General features: G+C 66.5%; 1 protein-coding gene across 1 annotated transcript; it reads right to left on the bottom strand.

The window, feature by feature from the left end:
- Nucleotides 1-888: 888 nt before the first annotated feature.
- COL6A1 (collagen type VI alpha 1 chain) lies at nucleotides 889-20,527 on the bottom strand. Its single transcript, XM_044250767.1, has 35 exons — nucleotides 20,340-20,527; nucleotides 19,719-19,848; nucleotides 18,155-18,355; nucleotides 17,316-17,475; nucleotides 17,049-17,177; nucleotides 16,937-16,957; nucleotides 16,667-16,687; nucleotides 16,546-16,590; nucleotides 15,699-15,752; nucleotides 15,071-15,115; nucleotides 14,919-14,945; nucleotides 14,671-14,697; nucleotides 14,544-14,588; nucleotides 14,324-14,377; nucleotides 14,062-14,124; nucleotides 13,493-13,555; nucleotides 13,332-13,385; nucleotides 13,203-13,238; nucleotides 12,923-12,985; nucleotides 11,178-11,240; nucleotides 7,588-7,650; nucleotides 6,911-6,973; nucleotides 6,570-6,620; nucleotides 6,374-6,409; nucleotides 5,792-5,854; nucleotides 5,510-5,575; nucleotides 4,962-4,997; nucleotides 4,686-4,722; nucleotides 4,407-4,415; nucleotides 4,000-4,133; nucleotides 3,716-3,825; nucleotides 3,436-3,619; nucleotides 3,134-3,314; nucleotides 2,393-2,422; nucleotides 889-2,311 (listed from the first exon to the last, which is right to left on the bottom strand). The coding sequence occupies exons 1-35, from the start codon at nucleotides 20,437-20,439 to the stop codon at nucleotides 1,689-1,691; spliced, it is 3,087 nt and encodes a 1,028-aa protein (XP_044106702.1). The 5' UTR covers nucleotides 20,440-20,527; the 3' UTR covers nucleotides 889-1,688.
- Nucleotides 20,528-21,045: the final 518 nt, after the last annotated feature.

Raw genomic sequence — 21,045 nt, forward strand, 5'->3', positions numbered from 1 at the left:
TGGCTCGGGGCCCTGGGGCCGCTGCTCCCCACTGCAGTTCTGGCTGGGGGGGTCACAGGGCATGACGGGCACACGTTGGGCTGGCATGGTAGCCTGTGGGCCCCATGGATGACGGCCCGGGAAGGGACATGTCCCCCACTAGCACAGGCACAGGTGACATTGGAGCAGGGGCCGGGAGGGGTGTCAGACAACCCTGCTAATTCTGTCTGGGGGTGCTGTTCTCCCCGGGGTCCTGCCCCTGCCCCTGTCTGGCTCTCCCTGGTATGTCCTGAGAGAACTGGCCTGTCCCTGCCCCATTTGCTGGGCTCCTAGCCCCTGCCTCTGCCTGCCCTGGCATTGCCCTCCTTTACCCCCGGACCCGAGTGTGTCCAAACCCACGTCTTCCCCTCATTCTGCAGTGGCCCAGCAGCAGGACAGAGAGCCCTGGGCATTTCTGTGGCTGCCCGTTTCCTCCTTCCCCATCCACTCTGCCCTTTCTGAGGCCAGGACCACTCCTGCGAGGGAATGGCCACGGCCCTCAGCCACCTCTTTCTGGACCACGGCTGGGTGTCCCCTGGGGGCTGCTGGTCCTGACTCCTCCTCCAGGACTCACTGGGGGCTCTCTGGGGCTTTGTCTTGTTGGGTCTGGGCAGCTCTCCCAGCCCCTGTGATCTGATGTGCTTCTGCTTCTATAGCCCAGGGTGTCGGGCCCATCCTCCCGCCTCCCCCTGCCTAGATGCTCCTTCCCCGGCTCCCCGCACCTGGAGGGGGCTGTTGGCCAGTCCCCGGGCTGAATCTGCTTGTCCGCACACCCGCACCTGACCCCAGCGGTGTCCACGTTCCCTCCTGCTGGAGAGGGACGTGTCAGCCTGGGGGGATTGTAACTCCTCACAAAGATGACCACGGGCAGAGGAGTGAAAACCTTTAATCGGAAAAGTCACGGACGCGGATGCAGTGAGCAAAAACACAGGAAGGAGTAAAAATAAAACTAACATATAAAGAGGGTCTTCAGTAAAATGTAGGACCAATCACTCCCTCAGGGAAAAGAGCTTTGGGTTGTCCTTTGTTTTGTTTTGTTTTCTTTTGTTTTTTTTTAAAAGAAAACAGAAAACACATCACCTTGTGCCCCCGGCCAGCCTCGGGGCCAAGGCCTCCGAGTAGATGGGGAGGGGGTTACATGGGTTAGCACCTTTGTTTTCAGGGTTCTCGGGGACACAGGGTCGAGGAGCCAGCATTTTCTGCTGTTTGCTGGAGATGCTGGCCCGAGTTCATCCGCTCACCCGAGCTCCACGGCCCAAGGAGGCGGAACCGAGGCCTGAGCCCTGAGCAGGGAGGAGGCGACTCAGCAGGGGTGAAGCGGGAGAAACCTCCACCCGGGCTTTCCAAAAACGAAGGGTCCCCGGTCTCCCGCGACTTCACTAGGAGACCCCAGTGCGTGGCGGAATGCTGACTAGAGAAGGGGGGGTTGTGAGAAAGATGAGGCAGGGCTCAGGCGACCCCCCAGGAAAGGCAGCGGCTGCGGGGGTTCAGAGCCTGCAGAGGTCGGGGGATGTGACCACGGAGGGGATGGCCCGGGCTGGCGCGTCCCGGGGCCAGAGGGGTGGGTCAAACACACGGCCTTTCCAAGCCCGTCCTTTCTGGAAACGTAGCTGTCGGGCTGGTGTGGACCGCGGGGGCCTCACTGCCGTTCCCGTGGGGGGCGCCCGGCGCTAGCCCTGCGCCACCTTTCTGGACACCGTCTGGTAGAAGACGCCACGCAGCAGGGCCTGGTAGCTGGGCACACGGAACAGGTGGCGCTCGCCGAAGGCCACGTCGTACTCGGCCGTCTTGCCCGTGACCAGGACGCGGATGTGCGGCTCGTTCACCTGGCGGCCCACCACCACCACGAAGATCTCGATGTCCGCCCGCTGGGCCTCCTGCACTGCCTTCTCGATGGCGGCCGCCGTGGCCCCCTGCGAGTTGCCGTCGGAGAAGAGCAGCAGCCTCTTCTTGGCCTCGCGTGACGAGGCCTCGCGGTAGAAGCGCGTCACGAAGCCCAGGGCGTCGTTGACGTCGGTGGCGTCATTGAAGAAGCTCATGGCGTCCACGGTGCTGGCCAGCACGGTGTAGTTCTGCAGGAACTGCAGGGCCCCGCGGCCGGGCCGCTGCTGCCCGGGGCCGCTGTACTGCGCCACGGCCACGCGCACGTCGTGGGACGGGTCGGTCCGGCCCGCCGTCAGGAAGCGCTCGGCCAGCCGCTTGGCGAAGCGCTTGGTGGTGTCGAAGTTGTGGCTGCCCACGCTGGCCGAGCCGTCCAGCAGGATGGTGATGTCGGCCGGGGAGGAGAACGTGACTGCGGGATGGGCGCGGGTTAGGGCGCGGCCCCCCGCCCTCCTCCGGGCCCCCCCCCCCCCCGCACACCCCAGCTACGCACTCGGGCAGGTGTAGTTCGGACACTTCTTGTCTGTAAAATAGGAAAACCCAACATGAAGCTGTGACCTCACGGACAGCTGTCCTCTCCGCAGCCCGCCGGTAGGACAGCAGAGCCCCCGCGGGGCAGGCGCACGGGTGGCCCTCCCGGACGCCTGGCTCGCACCTCCTTGGCCCGTGGGCCCCACCAGGAGGGGGACGCCCCCTACGCAAGGGTCAGCCTAAGGTATGATTGTGTGGTCCTCCCGCCGACCCCGAGTGGGTCCCTCCCGATGGGGAAACGGAAGCTCAGTGAGGGCAAGTATGGCCGGCGGGTCAGAGCCCGGGCCGCACTGTGGGCAACGCTGACCCGGGGCCGACCACGCAGGCCAGTCGGACCCCAGCGGCTCTCTCTGGCCGTCAGCCCACTGCCCGCACCACGGGCCCCGCTCTGTCGCCAGAAAGAGACTACAAGGACATGTTCTGAGCTGGGGGCCGGGGAGTGGTCTCGGCCGCAAGGGCGCCCAGCGCACGAGTGTGTGGCCGGGCCGCAGGGAGTGTGAGCGCTCCGCGGACAAACAGCGGAAGCACAGGGGGACCCCCTGCCGACATGGGGCCACGGCCTCCTCCAGCAAGAGCTTGGGGCCGCTGGTGGGGAGGTCCCCTACTACCGGCCGGGGCTGACCGGCTCCTGCGGCAGGAGGTCACGGTGGCCCCAACCACCTCCCAGCACAGCCGCGGGGGAGGGTCCCCGCGCCGAGCCCACCTGTACAGATCTGGGTGGTGATGTTCTTCAGGAAGCTGTCGTCCAGCAGCTCTGCGTAGTTCTCTTTGACCAGCGAAATGCCCGGCCGGCCCTGGGGTGCCAGGCCTTGGCAGGAGATGACGTTGAGCTGGTCGGAGCCTGCGACGTGGCCGAACATGTCCTTGATGCCCACGGAGACCACCTGCAAGGGAGGGATGGTGTGGCCACGGCCCCGGTGGGGACGGCGGCCTTCCAAGGGAGCAGGGGCGCGGGGGCGCGGGGGCGCGGGGCAGGGGTACGCGGGGGCGCGGAGGCGGCCCCACCTGGATGTCGGGGCCACAGAGCACGCTGAGCGGGGTGGTGTCCCTCTGGGTGTCCGAGCGTCCGTCCGTGATGACGAGCGCGATCCGGCTGTTGGTCGTGGATGGCAGCAGCTGGTTCCGGGTGTACTGCAGGGCCTCCCCCGTGAACGTGCCCCCGGCCAGCCACCGCAGCTTCTTGATGGCTCTGTGGGGCGGGCGCTCAGGGTCAGCGTGGGCGGGGCTCGGGGCGGGCACCCTCGGGGACCACAGGCACGCGGGCGGCCGGGCGCACGGCACTCACTCCTTGAGCTCCTGGAAGTTCCCGATGCCGGGGCTCCGCAGGTCCACGTGCTCCTGCATCCGGTTGTGGCTGTACTGCACCACGCCCGCTTGCGACTGGTTGAGCTCGAACTGCAAGCGTCCCACGCCCCGGTCAGGGCTGGACGCGGGGCTCCCCGCAGCCCCCTCCACCCCGCATCGGCCCCGGCTCTCACGCTCCAGGGGGTGGGCAAACGCAGCCCCCGGGCCCGGCCCCCTCCCGCCCGGGGTCCTCAGTGGCTGCTCCCGGGAGCGGCTCTGCCTCACCTTGACCAGCTCGTCCCTGCTCAGCCGGTCCAGGACCTTGATGATGAAGTCCTTGGCGATCTCGAAGTTCTGGAGGCCGATGCTCTCCGAGCTGTCCAGCACGAAGAGGATATCGATGGGGCCGCACTTGCACTCTGCGGGCAAGGACAGGGTCAGCCTGGGGGCCTCCCGGGGCCCCACGCAGCACGGCCACCCCCACTGGAGCCGGAACCCTAGGGCTTCTGGCTCGCCCACGTCCGTGGCTGGCCGTGCAGGTTCCTGGGACGAGGAGGGGGCCGGGCTGCGCCCCAAGGCCACGGTGCCCTGGTGGGGCGTGAGGGCCGGCTGCTGCCCTCCCAGGTAAACCAGGAGGAGGGGCCTAACCCACCACCCTCAGGGGACCCCGGAGAACCGTGCTCACGACTCACCACAGCAAGCTGGGGAAAGAGGAGAAAGAAAGCGTTATGCCCCGTGGAGACCCTGCCCACCTGCACGTCCTAGCCGGGCAAGCTGCCCTGCCTGGTGCCCCCACCACCCCCAGGGACTTCCTTGTGAGGGGGACACACTCCTGCCCCCCAACTCGGCCTCCAGCCATGGTTTAAAGGATCCCCCCGACCCGGCCCATGAGTTCCAGAGGGAGGCGCTGGGGCTGGCAGGACCCAATTCTTTCCAACTAAGACACTTCTCCAAAGACAAGGGCTACTCACAGCACATTTTCATGATGATGTCCAAGATCTCGCATTCCTGCGGGGAGAGACACGCACCAGGGGCTGAACGGGGCTGAACGGGCCGCTGGTCGCCTTGCCCTGGTACCACGGTGGGGTTCACGCGCCGGGTGTCGGACACCCAGGGCAGGGGCGCCTGACGCGGTCACTGCTCCATGGACACCCCATGTCCCTCCACAAGGATCGTGGTGTCCCACCCCGTGGGATCCATGGCCAGAGCGGCCAGCCCCCCAAGGACGTTCATGGATACCCACTTACATCTGGCCCCGGTGGTCCCGTGTGTCCTGGGGGCCCCTGTCAGAGGAAGGAGCGGAGGAAGGTGGTAAGGGTGCGTGGCTCCCTGAACTGCAGGTCTGAGCAGGACCCTGAGGGCCGACCGCTCGCCGCCCAGCCCTCAGGCTGACCCCACCTCCCCGTAGGAGCCGCAGAGCCTCTGTACACTCAGGGCTGCGGGACAGCCCCTGACTGCCCCGTGTTCTCTGACCGCCGGGGGCGCGGGTGGGCTGGGTATGGCCCTGCGTTTGGGTCCCCGGCACTCGCCATGGGTTGAAGAGTTCCTTACAGTCTGGCTGTGCCCCACCCCTTAGGCACCCGCCCAGGGCTCTGCCGTGCTCTCTTCATACCTTAGCGGTGACCAGCTGCTCCCCCTTTTCCAAAGCCCCCACAAACCTCGACTCGGCCTGTTCCCTCCCCTCCTGTCAAAGGGCCAGCCTCTCCCAGAGACCCACTTCCCAGGTTCCTGCTCCGACTCCCCCGCAGCCTCAGGATCCCAGGGTGCCCTGCCCTGGCTGGCCACGCCCACTCACCTGGGGGCCTTCGGGGCCCCGGTACCCCTTTGCTCCTTTGACACCCGGGGGTGAGATGTCGTTGTTCTGGAAGGGAACGGGCCCCTGTCACCACCGACAACCACCACCGCCGGACCATCTGCTGCCGGTCCGTCCACGGCCCCTGCGTTGGGTGCCTTCCCCCAACCCCCCGCGCAGAGCCTTAGCGGCCCAGACGGCACATGGCCACCTCTCTGCACACCCCCCAGCAGCAGCAGCCCCTCCAGGTGATTTCCCGGCATCCCTGCTGGGCTCTGCACTCACGTCCTCTCCAGGGTCTCCGGCTTCTCCCTCATCCCCCTTGAGGCCTGGGTAGCCTTTTGTGCCCTGCAGGGGACAGGGGAGCACACGGTAAGTGGGGTGGAGTCCCGGGGAGAGAGCATGTGTGTGTGGCTGGGACCCCGGCCCAGGGTTGGAGTGGGTTCCCCTTGGGGAAGCAGGCCCCTGGGGTGGGTGGTGACCAGAGACACATCCCTTCTGAGGCGCAGCCCGCGGGCCGGGCAGCTGTCCCCCAGGACCGGCACCCAGCGGTCCCTCTATGCCACCAGAGCTCTGCTTCCCATCAGCTCTAGGAACCGTGAGTCACTGCACTTCCTTTTTGAGCAGCAGAAGTTTGGAAAGGAAAAGATAAAGGAGACACCGTGTCCCACATGCAGAGCCACCGAGGCCAAGGGTGGGCCCGAGGACGCCCCGAGGTTTGCGGGTCAGTCTGCGGGAGCCCAGAGGGGAGGCCAGGCAGGGGCACAGACTGAGACACGTGTGGGAGGGGCCTGGGCGAGGATGCAGGTGTGTCGCACGCGTGTGCGTGTGACCGCACCGGCAGCACGATGGTGGGCGTGTACTCACGTTGATCCCAGGGGGACCCCTGCTGCCTGGATAGCCCTGCGGGGAAAGACAAGCCAGTCACACCAGGCTCCGGCCTGGCTGGGGGAGGGGCGCCCCATGGATCACCCCCACCACCCCTTCCTCGTCCCACCCGTGGTCCTGGGCCCACCCCAGCTGACCCAAAGGGGACGATGGGGCAGGCAGGGGGGCTACTCACAGGGAAGCCCGGGAAGCCCTCGGTGCCGTTTCCGGGAGGGCCATCTTCCCCCTGCGGAGGAGAGACCACGTCTGCCCCTGGGAATCGCCCAGGCTCCAGGGGGTGCCCGAGGGGCTTCACCAGCCCAGGAGACACCCCCTGCGTGGGACCGGCCTGTGTGTCCCCGGAGTGGAGCGGGAGGGCCCATGCCCATGGTGACCCAGGGACCACAGCGGCCGAGAGCGGACCGTGGCCCGTGGAGAGCCTCCCCAGACCCTGCTGCTGGGACTCTCGGATCCCACAGGGAAACTCGCCCCGGCAGAGGCCCCACCAGGCCCCGGGGCCTTGGCACCGCCACTCACCCTCTCACCCATCAGCCCAGGGTCTCCAGGCGGTCCTGCGGGCCCTGGAGCTCCTCTGGAACCCTAAGGAGGGCAGGAGGACGTTTGGGAAAAGTGAGTGAGCAGCGCAGACGCAGACGCAGAGGCCCCGCAGGTCTCTGAGGCAGGGGACGGGGGACGCAGATAAAGGAGCATGTTTCCACCCATCGGCCTAGCCGTGATGAGTCCGCGGCGCTCCATGGGGTACCCGGCTCCGCGGGGGCCGGACCTCCGCCTAGTGACCCACCCGGGTTGTCCCCGGGATGCCACAGTCCCCTTCCCTCTGGGCTGCAAGTTCCAGACAGAGCTCCAGGAAGCAGAGGGACACTGCCTGGGTGTGTGTGTGTGTGTGTGTGTGTGTGGAAGCACACGTCCAACAAGGTTTCAAAACCATAAAAGGTTTTAGAAAATGTTCATAATGAAAAAAATTTTTAAAAATACTTTGTGAAGCCAAATTTATAAGGTGTAATGTGCAAATAAGAAAATTAAGTTGGAAAGAACTAAGCTAGATTGTTATTATTTATGTCTGGGGGATCATATTTTAGATTTAAATTCTGTTTTTTTTCCTTCTGCATTTTCCAAGTTTCCTGAACGACACAGATACCACGAAATGCACTAAAGCATCTGTGTGCGCCTAGGCCGGGTGGGGGGGCACTCACCTCGGGCCCTGGGGGCCCCTCGTCACCTCGGTAACCTTTCGGTCCAGCGGGACCAGCCTCGCCCTGCAGAGGGAAACACGCCTGTTGTACCCTCTCGGCCCCACACCGGCCGCCCACCCAGACCCCCGCGGGCGGCTCAGCCTGGTCTACACCTGGAGGCCAGCTGCCTGCCTTTCTGGGTCCAGAGTCTCATGTCCCAAGCGTTTAGGGACATCCCCGGCCAGGCTCGAAGAAGGGCTGAGCGGACACCACGCATGGAGCTTCCTGGCCACTCAGGACCCCGCGGCCAGCACCCTGGACTGAGGCCTGTCCGCCTGCCCCGTCCTCGGGCAGGTGCCTCCCAATGAGCCTTCTTGGCTCGGTTCTCCCACAGCCCCTGGTTATCTGGCCTGTCCCAGTAACCAGCGGGCACCCAGAGGTGCCACCGTCCGGCTCTCCCGCCGCGACCACAGGGGAGTCCAGCTCCGGCCTGGGCTCTGGCGCCGGGCCTCAGGCCCTGGCCTCACACGCAACCTGGGACTGGGCTTGCCAGCCACGGGGACCCGCAGCCCCCGACTCAGTTCCTGGGGAGTGGCTCCGGGACCTGACAATGGGGCCGACTCTGGTTCCCGGGGCGGGGTGGCCTGGGGACATGACAGGGGGCGGGGGGGGGGGGGGACGATGGGAAACAGAGGCCCTCTGTGCCCTCAGCCAGGGCAGTGGAGGTGCGTCCCAGGCCCCAGGACACAGGGACAGTTTCCGCAGCTGCCTCAGCAGCATCGGGGTGGAGGGAGGAAGGCGCCTCCGGGAACACGGCCCGAGGGCCCTGCGGCTCCTGGTGGGCGGTGCCGGTCCCCACGGCAGGCACCAGACAAGGGAAGAGGCGAGGATAGGACACTGACCCTTCCTCCAGTTTCTGGATGGTTCCACTGCGGCTTCTTGGCATTTGCGAAAACCCATTTCCCAGAAACTTCCTCCCCGACCCCGTGGTGCGGAAGCCAACTGCCCTGAGGGTCTGCAGGGGTGAGGCTACGACGGGGTTCGGAGGAACGGAGAGCCCCGGAGGCGGAAACAGTGCCGAGGCTGGGAAGTTGAGTGACCAGCATGGAGAAACCTGATCCCCAAGCTGCCTACACGCCCACCCCCCCGCGGAGGAACTAGCGGCCCGGCCGGAGGTCAGATGCAGACCCTCCCCAGCTGGACCACGGGCTGGAGGGACACAGGGCTCCTTCCAGCGAGGCCAGGGGTCCCTCATCCCCGGCAGCCTTCGGTAGTGTCCGGTTTTGACACTGACAGTGGCCCTGGAAACTGGAAACCCAAGAGTAAAGCCCAGTGACAGCTCTGCCTCGCAGTGTTTTATGCCGTTAGTGTCTTGAACAACTTCCTGAATTGTGCTGCCAGGAAAGGACCAGATCACGGGGCGGAGGGATGGTCGCCAGCTTGTCCTGGCGGCCGAATCACCGCTGGGGAGCCGGCGCGTGGGGAAGGCGCGGGAGCCTGAGGATGTGGCGGTCGGCGGGAGCAGCCCCTCCTGGGACAGCTGGTGTCATGGGGGGGCGGGGGAGGACAGCAGGCACAGGGATTCCGGGGAGACCCAGAGAAGAGAAGCTAAAACCTGACGCTCGAGTCCTCTATCACCAGGAAAAGTCGCTCCTGCCGTTCGCGATGCTGTGAGCAGAGGCTCAGCAGTCACAGAAGAGCTCAGCAGCTCAAGCCCGCCTCACTTCTAGCCCCGGTAGAGCCTCCAAGTGAAACAAAAGGAAGCAAGAAGAATGCAACAAAAGAGGGGAATGTACTCGGAATCTTGTAAACGAGCAGGACATCCTGCTCGACAAGTCCCCAGGGCGGCCACGGGCAGACGGCAAACTTGGAAAAATGTCTGCACCGTGGGTTCGGGCCTCCTGCACACCTCGCGGAAAGACAGACTCGATGGGAAACGAACAGCTGAAGGGAGAAGCGGAAGGAGGGACGCGGCCCGAGACCCGAGACCACGCTCAGCCTCCGCACAAACTCCGCGCACACCACGAGGGCACACGGCTTTCTCCTGAAGAGCGAAAGCACACGGATGAAGTTCGATGATCTCTCCTGTCGGCAAAGGTGTGAACGCGGTGCCTGCGTCACGCTCTTGGGGGAACGCGCGCTGCGGCTAGCTACAGTCGAGTTATCTGGGAAGTACGCGCGTCCCCTCTCGGGCACCTGTGTCATCTGGCCGAGAAATGATGCTGTGAAGAGCTCATGTTCTGGGTGTAGCCTTGGAAGTATTTCAAGATGGTTGGAGGGAGGGAGGGAAGCCACAGAACTTCGACACCTATTTTATCTGAGAGACATCCTCTGCCCTTACTGCCCGGAACGGGGAGAAGCAGACACAGCCGGCGGCTGCAGGGCCCACGATCATGCACGGCCACAGCCGGAGAACCGCTGGCTCCCAGGAGCCCAACTTGTAATTACGCGGGAGGAAAGTCTCCCACCGAGCTGGTCTGGACGTGGTCCGCGCCTCCCACAGCCCGCACTGGAATGGACCCAGGTGCATTTTTAAGATCCCATCTTGACCCTTGGCAGCCCTATTATGGCTTCTTCTTTCTTGTGTTTTAAATTCCTTTTTTGTTAAAATCCCAATTCCAAATTTCTCTCCATAAGAAAAGCCACCAAAAAGACTTGAAGCCACAAGCCAAATCCCAGCAGAGCCCGAGGCCTGTGCCCTCTGAGGGCGGCCCCCTCTCCTCTGCCGCCCCGTTGGGAGCTCTCCACCCAGCAGGGGGGCCATCCCCTTCTCCTGCCCACTAGGAGGTCCCCATCCCAGCTCAGAGGCCATTCCTTTCTGTCCGCCTGGAGACCCCTCCCTGCAGGCCAGGTGGCAGAGGAGGCTGGGGATGCCTGGCGAGTGGCCCCCATCAGAGCAGGCCGAGAGGGTCTGGGTCAAACAAGGGGGTTGCCCGACTGATGCAGGGAGGACACATCCCATCCGGCCCCTTCCTGAGCTCTCTTGGGGGGTAGTCACCCTGGGGCCCTGGCCTGGGCGGCAGGAGAGCCTCGAGCAACTCCTGTTGGGGGTTTCGGGGCTCAGGCACCCGGAACCGCATGGCCTCCAGGCCTCCCCTCCCCTCTCCTGCCGCAGCACGGCCTCTGGAAGGTGTCCCATGCAAGACCTGCTCGGACACCCCCAGTCTGGCTCCAGCGAGGGTCTCACACCCAGATTCCACACGCAGACCAAGCCTCTTGCCCCCAGTGCCTCCTGGGGGCTCAGACATGGTCTCCAGAGGCTGTCCCCAGAGGTCCCGGGGTCCCCTGCTGCCTTCCTCCAGAGCCAGCTGGGCCAGGACAGAGGGCAGAGCTCTGGCCAGGGGTCCGCTCACTCAGCTCTGGTCCTGGCAGATGCCGGCCAGGTGACAGGGGCAGCCTCTGGCTGTCTCCCTCTGAACACAGAGTCTGTAGGCCAGGGGACTTGGCCGCTCAGGCTGCCCCTCCCCCCAGGTGGCTGCTGACCCTGGGCAGCCCCTGCAGGAAGCCCCCCAGTCCGAAGGGGAGAGAGCCCTCCCTTAAATCCAGGAGCTGCCGTCAGCCTTCCTGCTGGCCTGCTGGCACGGCCCGCCCGCCCCCAGACAGCTCCCTACCGGGTCTCCCGGGGTGCCGACGGGGCCTTCTCGTCCCTGGTCTCCTTGGGGTCCAGCTTCGCCCTGGGGAGGGATGAGTCGGTGAGTGTGGAGGCCAGGAGAGGCCAAGCTGCCTGGGCGGCAGTGGGCAAGGCCAGCTGGCCAGCTTGCCCCCAGCTCCCTGAGAAGTGTGCCGGGAAGCGGGGACGTGCCCCTCCCCACAGGGGCCTGGCCGTGCCCCTCCTCCCAGGAAGTCAGCAGGCCAAGGGGGGAAGGCCGGGTGTGTGCAAGGCCACCCGGAGACTCCTAGGAGGCTGTGGGGTGAGGGCCAGCGCTCCTGCTGAGGCATGGAGGTGCCCCTGACATCGGCCCCTTCTCCAGGCAGCTTCTGGACTGGCCCAGGGACCAGAGCTGCTGGGGTGCTCCCTGGGGTGCAGCCTGGCCTGTGCTCCCATTTCCCGATCTCATCTCAGCAGGGGAGGGGCCGTGCTCCCCCTGAAGTCCTGCCCCAAGCCCCGTGCCGGGGGCCGCGGGACTCTGACGGTGACTCTGAGGAGCCGGGACAGGGCAGAAGGCACGTCTCTCTTCCAGTGACCTTGGCCTCGGGCTGAGCCCCGTCCCCATCGGGACAGGGGGACAGGTGCCCTTGGAGGAGCAGCTTTGCCTGGGTGGTCACAGCAGGAGGGACCCCGGGGCCTGCCCCCGGCAGCGGCAGCAACAAGGCCTGGTCCACACCCCACGTGTGGAAGACATCGTCCCTTCCCCGGGTCCAGAATGTTGGGGTGGCGCCTGTCACCCCCTCCTCTAACCAGGCCGGTGCGGGCTGCCCCGCGGCACTGCAAAACCTTCCACTGAACCACGGGGCCAGAGAAAGCTCCGGAAGGAGGCAGGGGGTGCGGGCAGCAGCGACGCAAGGCGGCCGGGCCTTGGGGACCACGAGGTCCACGTTCCTAAGTCTCCATCTCTTCCGGGTGCAGGAGGGGTCATTCCAGGGCCCGAGCAGCCTTTACGCAGCTGCTGGGACAGCGGCAAGTGTTTGGAAAATCACGTGTGTGATGGGGGAGGGGAGGCCAGTAGATCGTGCCGCGGGCCAGGCGGAGCAGCGACCTCAGGGACAGGCGAGCCGCGTCGTGAACAGCCCGACAGGTGCTGCGCTCCGGGGCAAAGTGCTGTGTGTCCCGGTGCGATTGTGCGCGTGCAGGCGTGTGTGCGTGGTTCGGGCACGTGAGAGAGCCTGTGTGCGTGGTTGTGCGTGTGCGATTGTGTGTGTGTGCGTGTGTGTGCGCAAGTGTGTGCACGATTGTGTGTGTGACTGTGTGAGTGTGGTTCCCCCGGACGTGCTGGTCCTGGTGAGGAGGGGACAGGAGGGAACCCCGCGCTTCTCCTCGGCTCTCCTGCACTTTGCTCTCCTCATCTGGACCCACACCCTCCTCCTGGCCTCCCGCAGGCCCCTGGAGACATCTGGGGCCAGGGGTTGGGGTTGGGGGTCCGGGCTGGGGGTCCAGGCTGGGGTCTGGGCTGGGGGCCCGGGCTGGGGGTCAGGTTTGGGGGTCGGGTCTGGGTGTCCCGGGCTGGGGGCTGAGCACAGGAGCTGCCGCCCCTCGTGAACCAGGGTGATGGCCTTTGGGAAAACAGCAGGTGAGGGTGTGGGTCGCCTGAAACCTGGAGCACAAAGGGGCCTGGTGGCCCATGTCCTGTGAGGGGACGGCCTGATCCCCCGGACCTCAGGCTCTGGCCCCTCCTCAGCCTGATGAACAATGACTCACCGGGTCTCCCCGGGGACCCCGCACACCGGGGGTCCCCCGTGGTCCTCTTTCCCCAGGGCCTCCCTGTGTGGAGAGAAGCAGAGGGAAGCTATGGCTCAGCTCAGACAGGCGTCGGGGGTAGGGGTTCGAGGCCCGGGCGTGGGCTGACCCCCCAGCAGGACCCCCCACCCTTTCAGAGACTGAGGCCCCCCTGAGCTCAGATAGGAGTTGGGGGCCTCTGAGCTACACTGGCCTCTTCATGGCGAGACCCAGGGCCCAGACGCCGCCCCGCCCCACTCACCCTCTCGCCGGGGGCACCGTCCGGTCCCGGGTTTCCCTGGGATTAAGGGGAGCAAACAAGATCAGTCAGTCGAGGCTGGAAACTGCTTTGGGGGCAGCTGGGGGCAGGAGACGGAACGTGGGTGCTCACCTCGTCCCCGGCCTCTCCCTTCTCTCCTGGGAGACCCGGCAAACCCGGCTCGCCCTGAGGGGAACAAGTATGGAACCGTCGGCCTCTGACCTCGCACTGGGGCCCAGGGCTGCGGCTGCCGCTGCTCCCGGCGGCCCCCCTGCCCCTCCCTGAGCGCTCACCTCGTCTCCGGGGGGACCCGTGTTCCCTGGCCTCCCGGGCTCCCCGTCAGCTCCAGGGGCACCCTGGAAAGATCCGAAAGGTCAGCGGGCGAGGACCCTGCCTCCGGCCTCCTCAACCAGACTTCAGGCCGCCCTCCCTCTCTGCGGCGCCTGTCGGGGGGTCAAGCCCGACGCAGAGCCGCGAGCGCCTCGGAAAGTCAGTCTGGGGCCCCACAGCCGTTGGCCAGATGCTGAGAACCGGCCCAGGCCGCGACGCCTCGGAGCCAGGCCCCTTGCCCGCCCTCCCTCCTAGCGCTCCGGTCGCCCGAAGAGACCAGCGACAGACGCGGCGCTCCAGGTCGGGCTCAGAACTCGCGTCCTCACCCTCCGCCGTTCCGCCTGCTCGCGGCCACCCCGTCCTGCTTACCCCCCAACCGGGACTTCACCGTGAGCGGACGGGCTCCACGCCGTGCGGACGGGGGCCCCCGTCTGAGCTCCGCGACACGGGGGGGGGCCCTCTCCACCCCACCCGCTGCCTGCCCCGGGGAGGGCTTCTGAGGAGGCGGGGTTGCCCGGCCCGTGTCGCTCACCTTCTCTCCTTTCCGTCCGAAGGCACCCGGGTCACCCTTGGGCCCCGGGGGTCCTTGAGCGCCCTGGTGAGAAATTGGAGGGGTCAGTCCTCGGCCTTCGACAAGCAGCCCTCGGGCTGGACATGCATACGCCGGACGCTGGGACGCTGGGGCTGCACGCGGGGCGGCCCCCGGGACTTCTCAGAGCGTCCAGAGACGAGGGGAGGCCCAGTTCGCTCCTGAGAACTGGGTCTCGAAACGTCAGCGACAGAATGCGACTTACGTCAAACCCAGGCGAGCCCTTGCAGCCCGGCAGGCCGGGGTACCCCGTCTCCCCCTGGAAGAGGAAGGCAGACGGGCCGTCAGGACTCTCGCTCTGGCCCACCCGCCCCTCCCAGGAAAGCCCCGCCACGATGCTGGTCTGAACTTGACCAGGAGGCGTGGGGTCACTGGGGCCTGGCGCTTGGCCAGAACTGACCCGCCCTCCCGGCCAGTGGGCCCACCTTCATGCCGTCCACACCATCGATGCCTCGCTTGCCCTTTTCGCCCTGCAAGGTGCAAAGACCGAGGTTCACAAAGGCCAGGCGGCACCCCCTAGGGCAGAAGACACGTCCCTGCCCCCACACTCACCTTGTAGCCCTTGGCTCCCCTGGATCCCTGCAGAGACGAGAAGAAAGGGACGGTGGCCCCCCAATGTGACGCAGGTTCCCTGGAAACTGGCCAGGGGCATCTTCCCAGGGAGGCAGAGGAGAGCGGGCCGGACAGACCCCCCACCAGCTCATGGGGGTTTGGACACGCCGGCGCTGGGCAGTGTTAGTCTCCGGACGCAGGGGCGGGGCTCTGTGCCCTGAGGGACACGCCCTGAAGGCCTCACTCACCTTCTCCCCTCGGCTCCCTTTTTCTCCCTACAGAGCAGACAGAGGAGAGAGGGGGTGTCACTGGTGTCCTGGGGCCCAGTGCCCTGGGACGAGCCCAGAAGTGTCTGGGCCCCAGGAAGGGCCGACCACTCTGACAGGAGGCAGAGACACACCTTCATGCCCTGGTAGCCGATGGGTCCGAGGTCCCCGGGCCTTCCCTGGACGCAGAGGAGGGCGCCTGTTAGACACCTGTGGGGGCAGAGGAAGCCCCCGCCCGGCCTCCCGTGCCCCCCACTCTGCTCAGGCCTGGCCAGCCAGAGAGCGGGTGGGCTGGTCACTGCCCGAGCCCCAGAGAGCAGCGCTGATGTGAAGGCCCCACCTCCCACACCTGGGGTTCTCCTCGGGGAGGCTCCAGGGAGGGGAGGGGAAGGTCAAGGGCCCTGGCGGTGGCGGGGGAGGGGAAGGTCTAGGACACCTCCCCGGAGGAGGAGCAGGGGAGGGGGAGGTCACGGGCCCCCAGGAGGAGGGGGGTGGTCTGTGGGGAGACAGCTTCGGGCTGACCCCCACCTGCCCCGCTGAGAGCTGGGCCAGAGTGCAGTCTGGGCGGATTGAGCGGGGAGGGATGGCTGTGCGTGCGTCCTCTGCCCTCAGTGCCCTTGGGGCCGCGTGCTCTGAGGGTCAGGCCGCAGGACCATGGTGCCCAGGAACCAGCCGTCCGACAGAAGCTTCCATCGAACCCAGCTCCCCTCCCTCCTCAGGCTTCTCCGCACCCCAGCCCAAGGTCAAGTGCTTAACACTCACGGGGTCTCCGGCTTCTCCTTTCTCTCCGGGAAGACCTGGCTTCCCACGTTCTCCCTGGAACACAGAGCAGGTCAAGGCTGGGGGACAATTTCTGTTTATCTCCGATCACCTGGCAGAAAGGACCCTGACCTGCTCCCGAGAGAAGGGTTAACGAGCTAGTCTGTACACCTGCAGAGTCCTTAGGGCACTTGGGCTCCTTCCCCATCACTATGACTGGCCACAGGGTCTGCGAGGTCAGGAGCTCTGCCTCCCCCGCCCGCAACCCACCAGGCCCCACGCTGGCCAGCCTGGCCCCTAGACCTTTCCCCGCGGCATCCGCTTCTGCTGCATGTGGAGCTCCCAGGCTGGGGTGGTGGCCGGGCTCGGCTCCTGGGGCAGTGCTCACGCCGCTTCGTGGCCGTGGACTCTAATATTTTTAGGACTAGCCAGAAACCTGCACCTGGCCACGCTGTATGTGTTGGCCACTGAGGTGGACTTCCTGGGCGAGCCACACCCGGTCTTGGGCACCCCCTCCCGTCAGTAGCCCGCCCCAGGGAGGCCCAGGGAACGTGCTTCGGGGAACAGTGGAGCCTCCGGTCAGACCCCGCCCCCCACACCAGCCCTCGGCCACAGCATCAGCCCCAGGGTCCCCTGTGCAGGGACTCTCTCCCCACGGTGGGGGCACCTGCTCAGCGAGGGGCACCTTCCCTCTCCCTACACCTGGTGTGGGCGGACGCTCTGTGGGGCATTAGGACAGCTGCCTGGGTCACACCGCGCCCCTAACACCAGGGCTTTCATGCCGCAGGGGCATTTGTCCAGCGAGGTACTGCACTCTTCTCTCCCTCCAGGGACGGGCGCAGCCACTCACCTCGTACCCAGGGTCCCCCCGTGGCCCAGGAGGCCCTCTGGCCGGCTGGAAGACAGAGAGAAAGGTCAGCCTGCGCTTGCATCCGGGGTGAGCCCAGAGGGGGTCGGGGCCCCCCACTCACCTGGCATTCGAAGGAGCAGCACTGCCGGAGGAAGGACAGAGGACACATTAGGAAACGGGGCTCTGCAGGGGGCCCTGGACACCCGCCTGCTCCCCGATGGGGGCACCCATGGAGGAAGGGGCTGGTGAGGCCCTGGGTGGGGAGGGGAGGAGGGAGGGGGAGGAGGGAAGGGGAGGGCAGAGTCGGGGAAGGGGAGGGGAGTGGGTTATGGGGAAGGGGTGGATGGGGACGGGATGGGGGGGGAGGGGAGAGGGAAGCGGGGGCTCCTACCACTTGTTCCACATTGTTTTTCTGAAAAGTGAGAGGAAAAGTGGAGTTAATTTGCGTTCAGAGCCACGGGGTCTCCCAGCCCCCAGGAGGCGCGAGGGCAGAGGCTGCTCACGATCATGTCCGTGATGGTGTCGATGGTCTGGGCGATGACCTCCTCCGCGTCCCTGTTCTGCCCCCAGTCGGCCGCCGTGAAGTTCCGGCGGTACGTGTGGTCCGTGGCGATGATGCTCAGGCGTGGCTCCTGGCGTGGACACGGGGTGAGGCCGGCGACAGCGGGGACCCTGGCCCCCCGTCTCTGCGGCCCATTGCCTGCACCTCAGGGCCTCCCAGGCCACACCCGGTGCCCAGCCCAGAGAGGGCGCGGGGATGGGGCGCCTACCAGGTGGTCGGGCGTGATGGCCACGGAGAAGACTTTGATGCCCAGGTGCTTGGCCTCGTTCACGGCATCCTCCAGGCCCCCACATGGCTCCTTGTAGCCCTCCAGGGGGTGCCCGTCGGTGACCACGACCAGGTACTTGTTCTCCTTCAGGTGGGAGCCCCTGCGAGGGGGTGGGCAGCAGTAAGGCCCCCACAGCCTTGGCCCCCTCCAGCCCTGCTGACCCTGCTGTCCTCACCTCGGGAACAGCGCTGGGACCCCCAGGACTGGAGGGGAGGAGCTGGAGGCCAGCGGCCCTGCAGGGAGACCCAGACCCAAACGCAGCTCTCAGCGGGCGGCTGGCGTCACGCTGGACAGTCTGTCCCCGCCCGTCGAGCTGCCGTAAAGGGGGACGGAAATAAAGGTCTGTGGGATGACGATTCTCTAGCACACTCTGGGGAGATGCACATGTCCCCAGGGGAGGGGCCCAGGTCCTTGCCTGCCCGCAGGCTCCCTGAGCAGGGGATCTGTGACCACAGGTAACGGGAGGGGACGGCTGAAGAGGGGGCTGTGGCAGCGGAGGCTGTGGCTGGGCCGAGCTACCGCTGGAGCAGCTGGAGCACTTTGGGTCCTGTAGGCCCCTCTGCTTTCAGTGGTTGAGGAGACAGGACAGCTCAAGGCGGGCAGCAGGATGCAGACGGACCCTTGGCAGCCACCAGCACGGCGCCCTGGGCACAAGGACGGTTCCCAGGGCGACCGCCAGCGGCCTCAGGATGGCAGGGCAGCCTCTGAGGGACGCGCTGGGGACGCGCCAGGGACGCGCCAGGGACACGGGGAGCTGCGTGCGGACGCAGGACACCCACCCCACGAGCAGCTCCTCCAGCCCCTTCTTGATGGCGCAGTCCGTGTAGGTGCCCTTGCCGAAGTACTTGACCGCGTCCACTCTGGCCTTGAGGGCGTCGCGGTCGCTGGGCATGGGCCGGAGGGGGCTGATGATCTCCACCTCGTCGCTGTAGTGCAGGGCGCCCGCGTTCCACACCAGGTTGCGGTCACACCGGTAGTACCTGAGACCGCAGGTCGAGTGAGGGTGCGGCCCCGCGGGCCGGCTTCCCGCTCCGCGCCCCCACGGTGCCTCCAGGCCCCTCCCCCGCTGCCCACGTGTGTCTGTGACCCTGGGCACCAGGGCCACCATTTCGCAGGAGGACACCCTGCCCAGCTCCGTCATACCCCAACAGGGAGGGGCGGGAAACACAGGCTGCACTTCCTGGGTCCCTGCCCTGGGGACCCCACGTGACCCATGGAGGGAGCAAGGGGGGCGGGAGGGCCACCCTAGCCCTGACCTCCCGGTGGGGAGCTGTGGGACCCTCCAGGGATGGGACCACAGGCGAGGGGCGGGTGCCAGGGCAGGGCGAGGTCAGCTCGAGGTCAGCTCTAAGTGGGACATGCTGAGTGGCGGTCCTTCCCTGTCCTTGTGCACCCTCGCCAGAGGCTTCCGGCGTTTACCCGGCTGGGGACAGGTGCCCACCACCTGCTCAGCCGCAGGCGTGACCAAGGCCCCACCGTGCGGCTAACAGGTCGGCAGCAGGAAGAGCTGACCCCATTTCACAGGTGGGGAAACTGAGTCCTCAGAAATTGAGTCACGAGCCCAAAAGCACCTTTGGGGAGGGGGCGGTGGGCCTCAGGAGCCCCGGAATTTTGGCTGAGTTCAAGGTTTCGGGTCACATGTCCCACACTGGGCAGCCCCCATCCTCTGTCCTTGAAACCTCCTCAAGGTAGGTGGGCGGCTGGGGGCCCTGGTCCTCGAGTCAGAGGGTGGACAGGGACCAGGTGGGACAGGGCCAGACCCTGCACAGGGGAGTGGGGGAGGAGCCTGGTTCTGACCTTGACCCTCCCCCCATGGCCTCGAACCCCCCCCCCCCCGTGGGCGTGTCTAATTGCAGCCTCACCCAATGCTCTAGGACCCACCCCCTGAGTGAGGGGGAGGGAGTGAGTGAAGCCGGCAGGGCCTCTGGGCCCCTCGGACCAGGGCTTGAGAACACCAGGGTGTTGGTCCGGACACAGGCTCTGATCATCTGACCGGCAGAGGTCAGTGTCCGGGAGGTGGGGAGGGCACAGGGAGGAGCCGCAGAGCCTCCCACCAGCTCCCGAAACCCACTCAGCTGGGGAGCAGGGAGACACGTCTGGGTCCCGGACCCCCGATGGCAGCGCTGTCCCCAGGCCCCCGGTTGACCAGGAGGACTGGTGCCACCCTGCCGTCCGCTCCTTCTCAGACTCGGCCCTTTTCTGGCCCATTGGAGCCACTGCGGACGCAGAAAGGTGACAGAGCGGCCTCGTTCACCCCGGCTGTCCTCTGGGAAGGGGGCTGGGCTACGCCTGCCGACCACCACCCTCCCCACGAGGCTCCTGGACGCCCGGGCCCCCCCGTACCTGTCTTTCAGGTTGTCGATGAAGCGCTTGGTGAAGGACTTGACCTTGTCCACCAGGGCTCCGTAGGGCTTCAGCCTCAAGGCCACGCTCTCGGAGGTGTCCAGCACAAAGAAGAGGTCCACAGGGCAGTCTGGCCAAGCAAGGGGTCAGGGGCCTGAGGCTCAGGCCACCACACCCTCCCGGGCGCAGGAGGCCACCTCCCCTAGGTGCTGGCCCGGCGAGGGGGCTGGGTGACCGTGAGGAGCCCCCGTGCGGGTTCTGGGGGGACAGCCCTCAACTGCTGGAGGCCGGGGAGCCCCACTCTGCGCTCTGCACTGTCCCCCTCGGCATGGAAAGGACCCAGGGCACGCCGCCGCCTGGACAAGGAGCCCCCCGGGGGGGAGTCAGAGGGAAGGAGCCCCGAGAGCAAGTAGGCCAGGCCCGGAGGGTGTCGCCCCCCGTCCCCCATCCCTGGCTGGCCTGACACCCCACGAAGGGGTAAGCTTGAGGGGCCGGACCCTGCTGCAGGCCACGCTGGGGAATTTCACGACCCCCACGCCGGCCGCGGCTCTCCCGTTTGGGGGAAGGGTGGGGTCGGGTCCGGGCGCAGAAGCAGAGCCCGAGGGGCTGGGAGTCACTCACCGTGGAAGGCCACGGCCCTGGCGTTGCCCGGGACGTCCTGGGCGGCCGCCCAGCAGGCCTGCAGCAGCAGCAGGGGGAGCAGAGCACGGGCCGGCTTCATGTTACCGTCCGGGAGTCACCATCGAGCGACGGCAGGGGTCCGGGTGGGCCGCCGACGACCGCAGGGCTGGAGAGGAGGACTCGTCTGTGCTCTCCAGCCGGTGGAGTCCTAGCCCCGGAGGGCGGGCCGGAGGAGGGGCTGGGGCTGGGGCGGAGCGGTGGGCGGGGGTCTCCCGGGGAGTGAGTCACCGGCGGCCGCGCTCACTCTGGGGCCGCTGTGACCCGGCGCCGGCTGTGCCCGGGCTTCGTCCCGCTCTGGGGGACGCTGGTGGGCTCCCCACGCAGCAAGTGTAGGGTGCCCGACGGAGACCATGCGGGCTGGACGGTCCCCTCGGACCAGACGGCTCCTGCTGGGAGCCCACAGCGCGGTCAGATTTCCCAGTTGCTGCCCCTGTAAACACGGCTCCTCAGGTCGGTCGACACACACTGGGAAAAGACACTTCGGTTACACTTGGGGAAAGCGAGTCCACAAGGGCACACACTGTGGGCTCAGGCCCCCAACTCCTGTATCATGGAACGTTTAGTACGTTGTGTGTCCCTGTCCTGTATTCTTACAATCAAGTCCGCGAGAGGAACGAGTAAAGTATTGAAATCATCAGGAAAACAC

The sequence above is a fragment of the Neovison vison genome, chromosome 6 (assembly GCF_020171115.1).
Source record: "Neovison vison isolate M4711 chromosome 6, ASM_NN_V1, whole genome shotgun sequence".
NCBI classification, from domain to species: Eukaryota; Metazoa; Chordata; class Mammalia; order Carnivora; family Mustelidae; genus Neogale; species Neogale vison.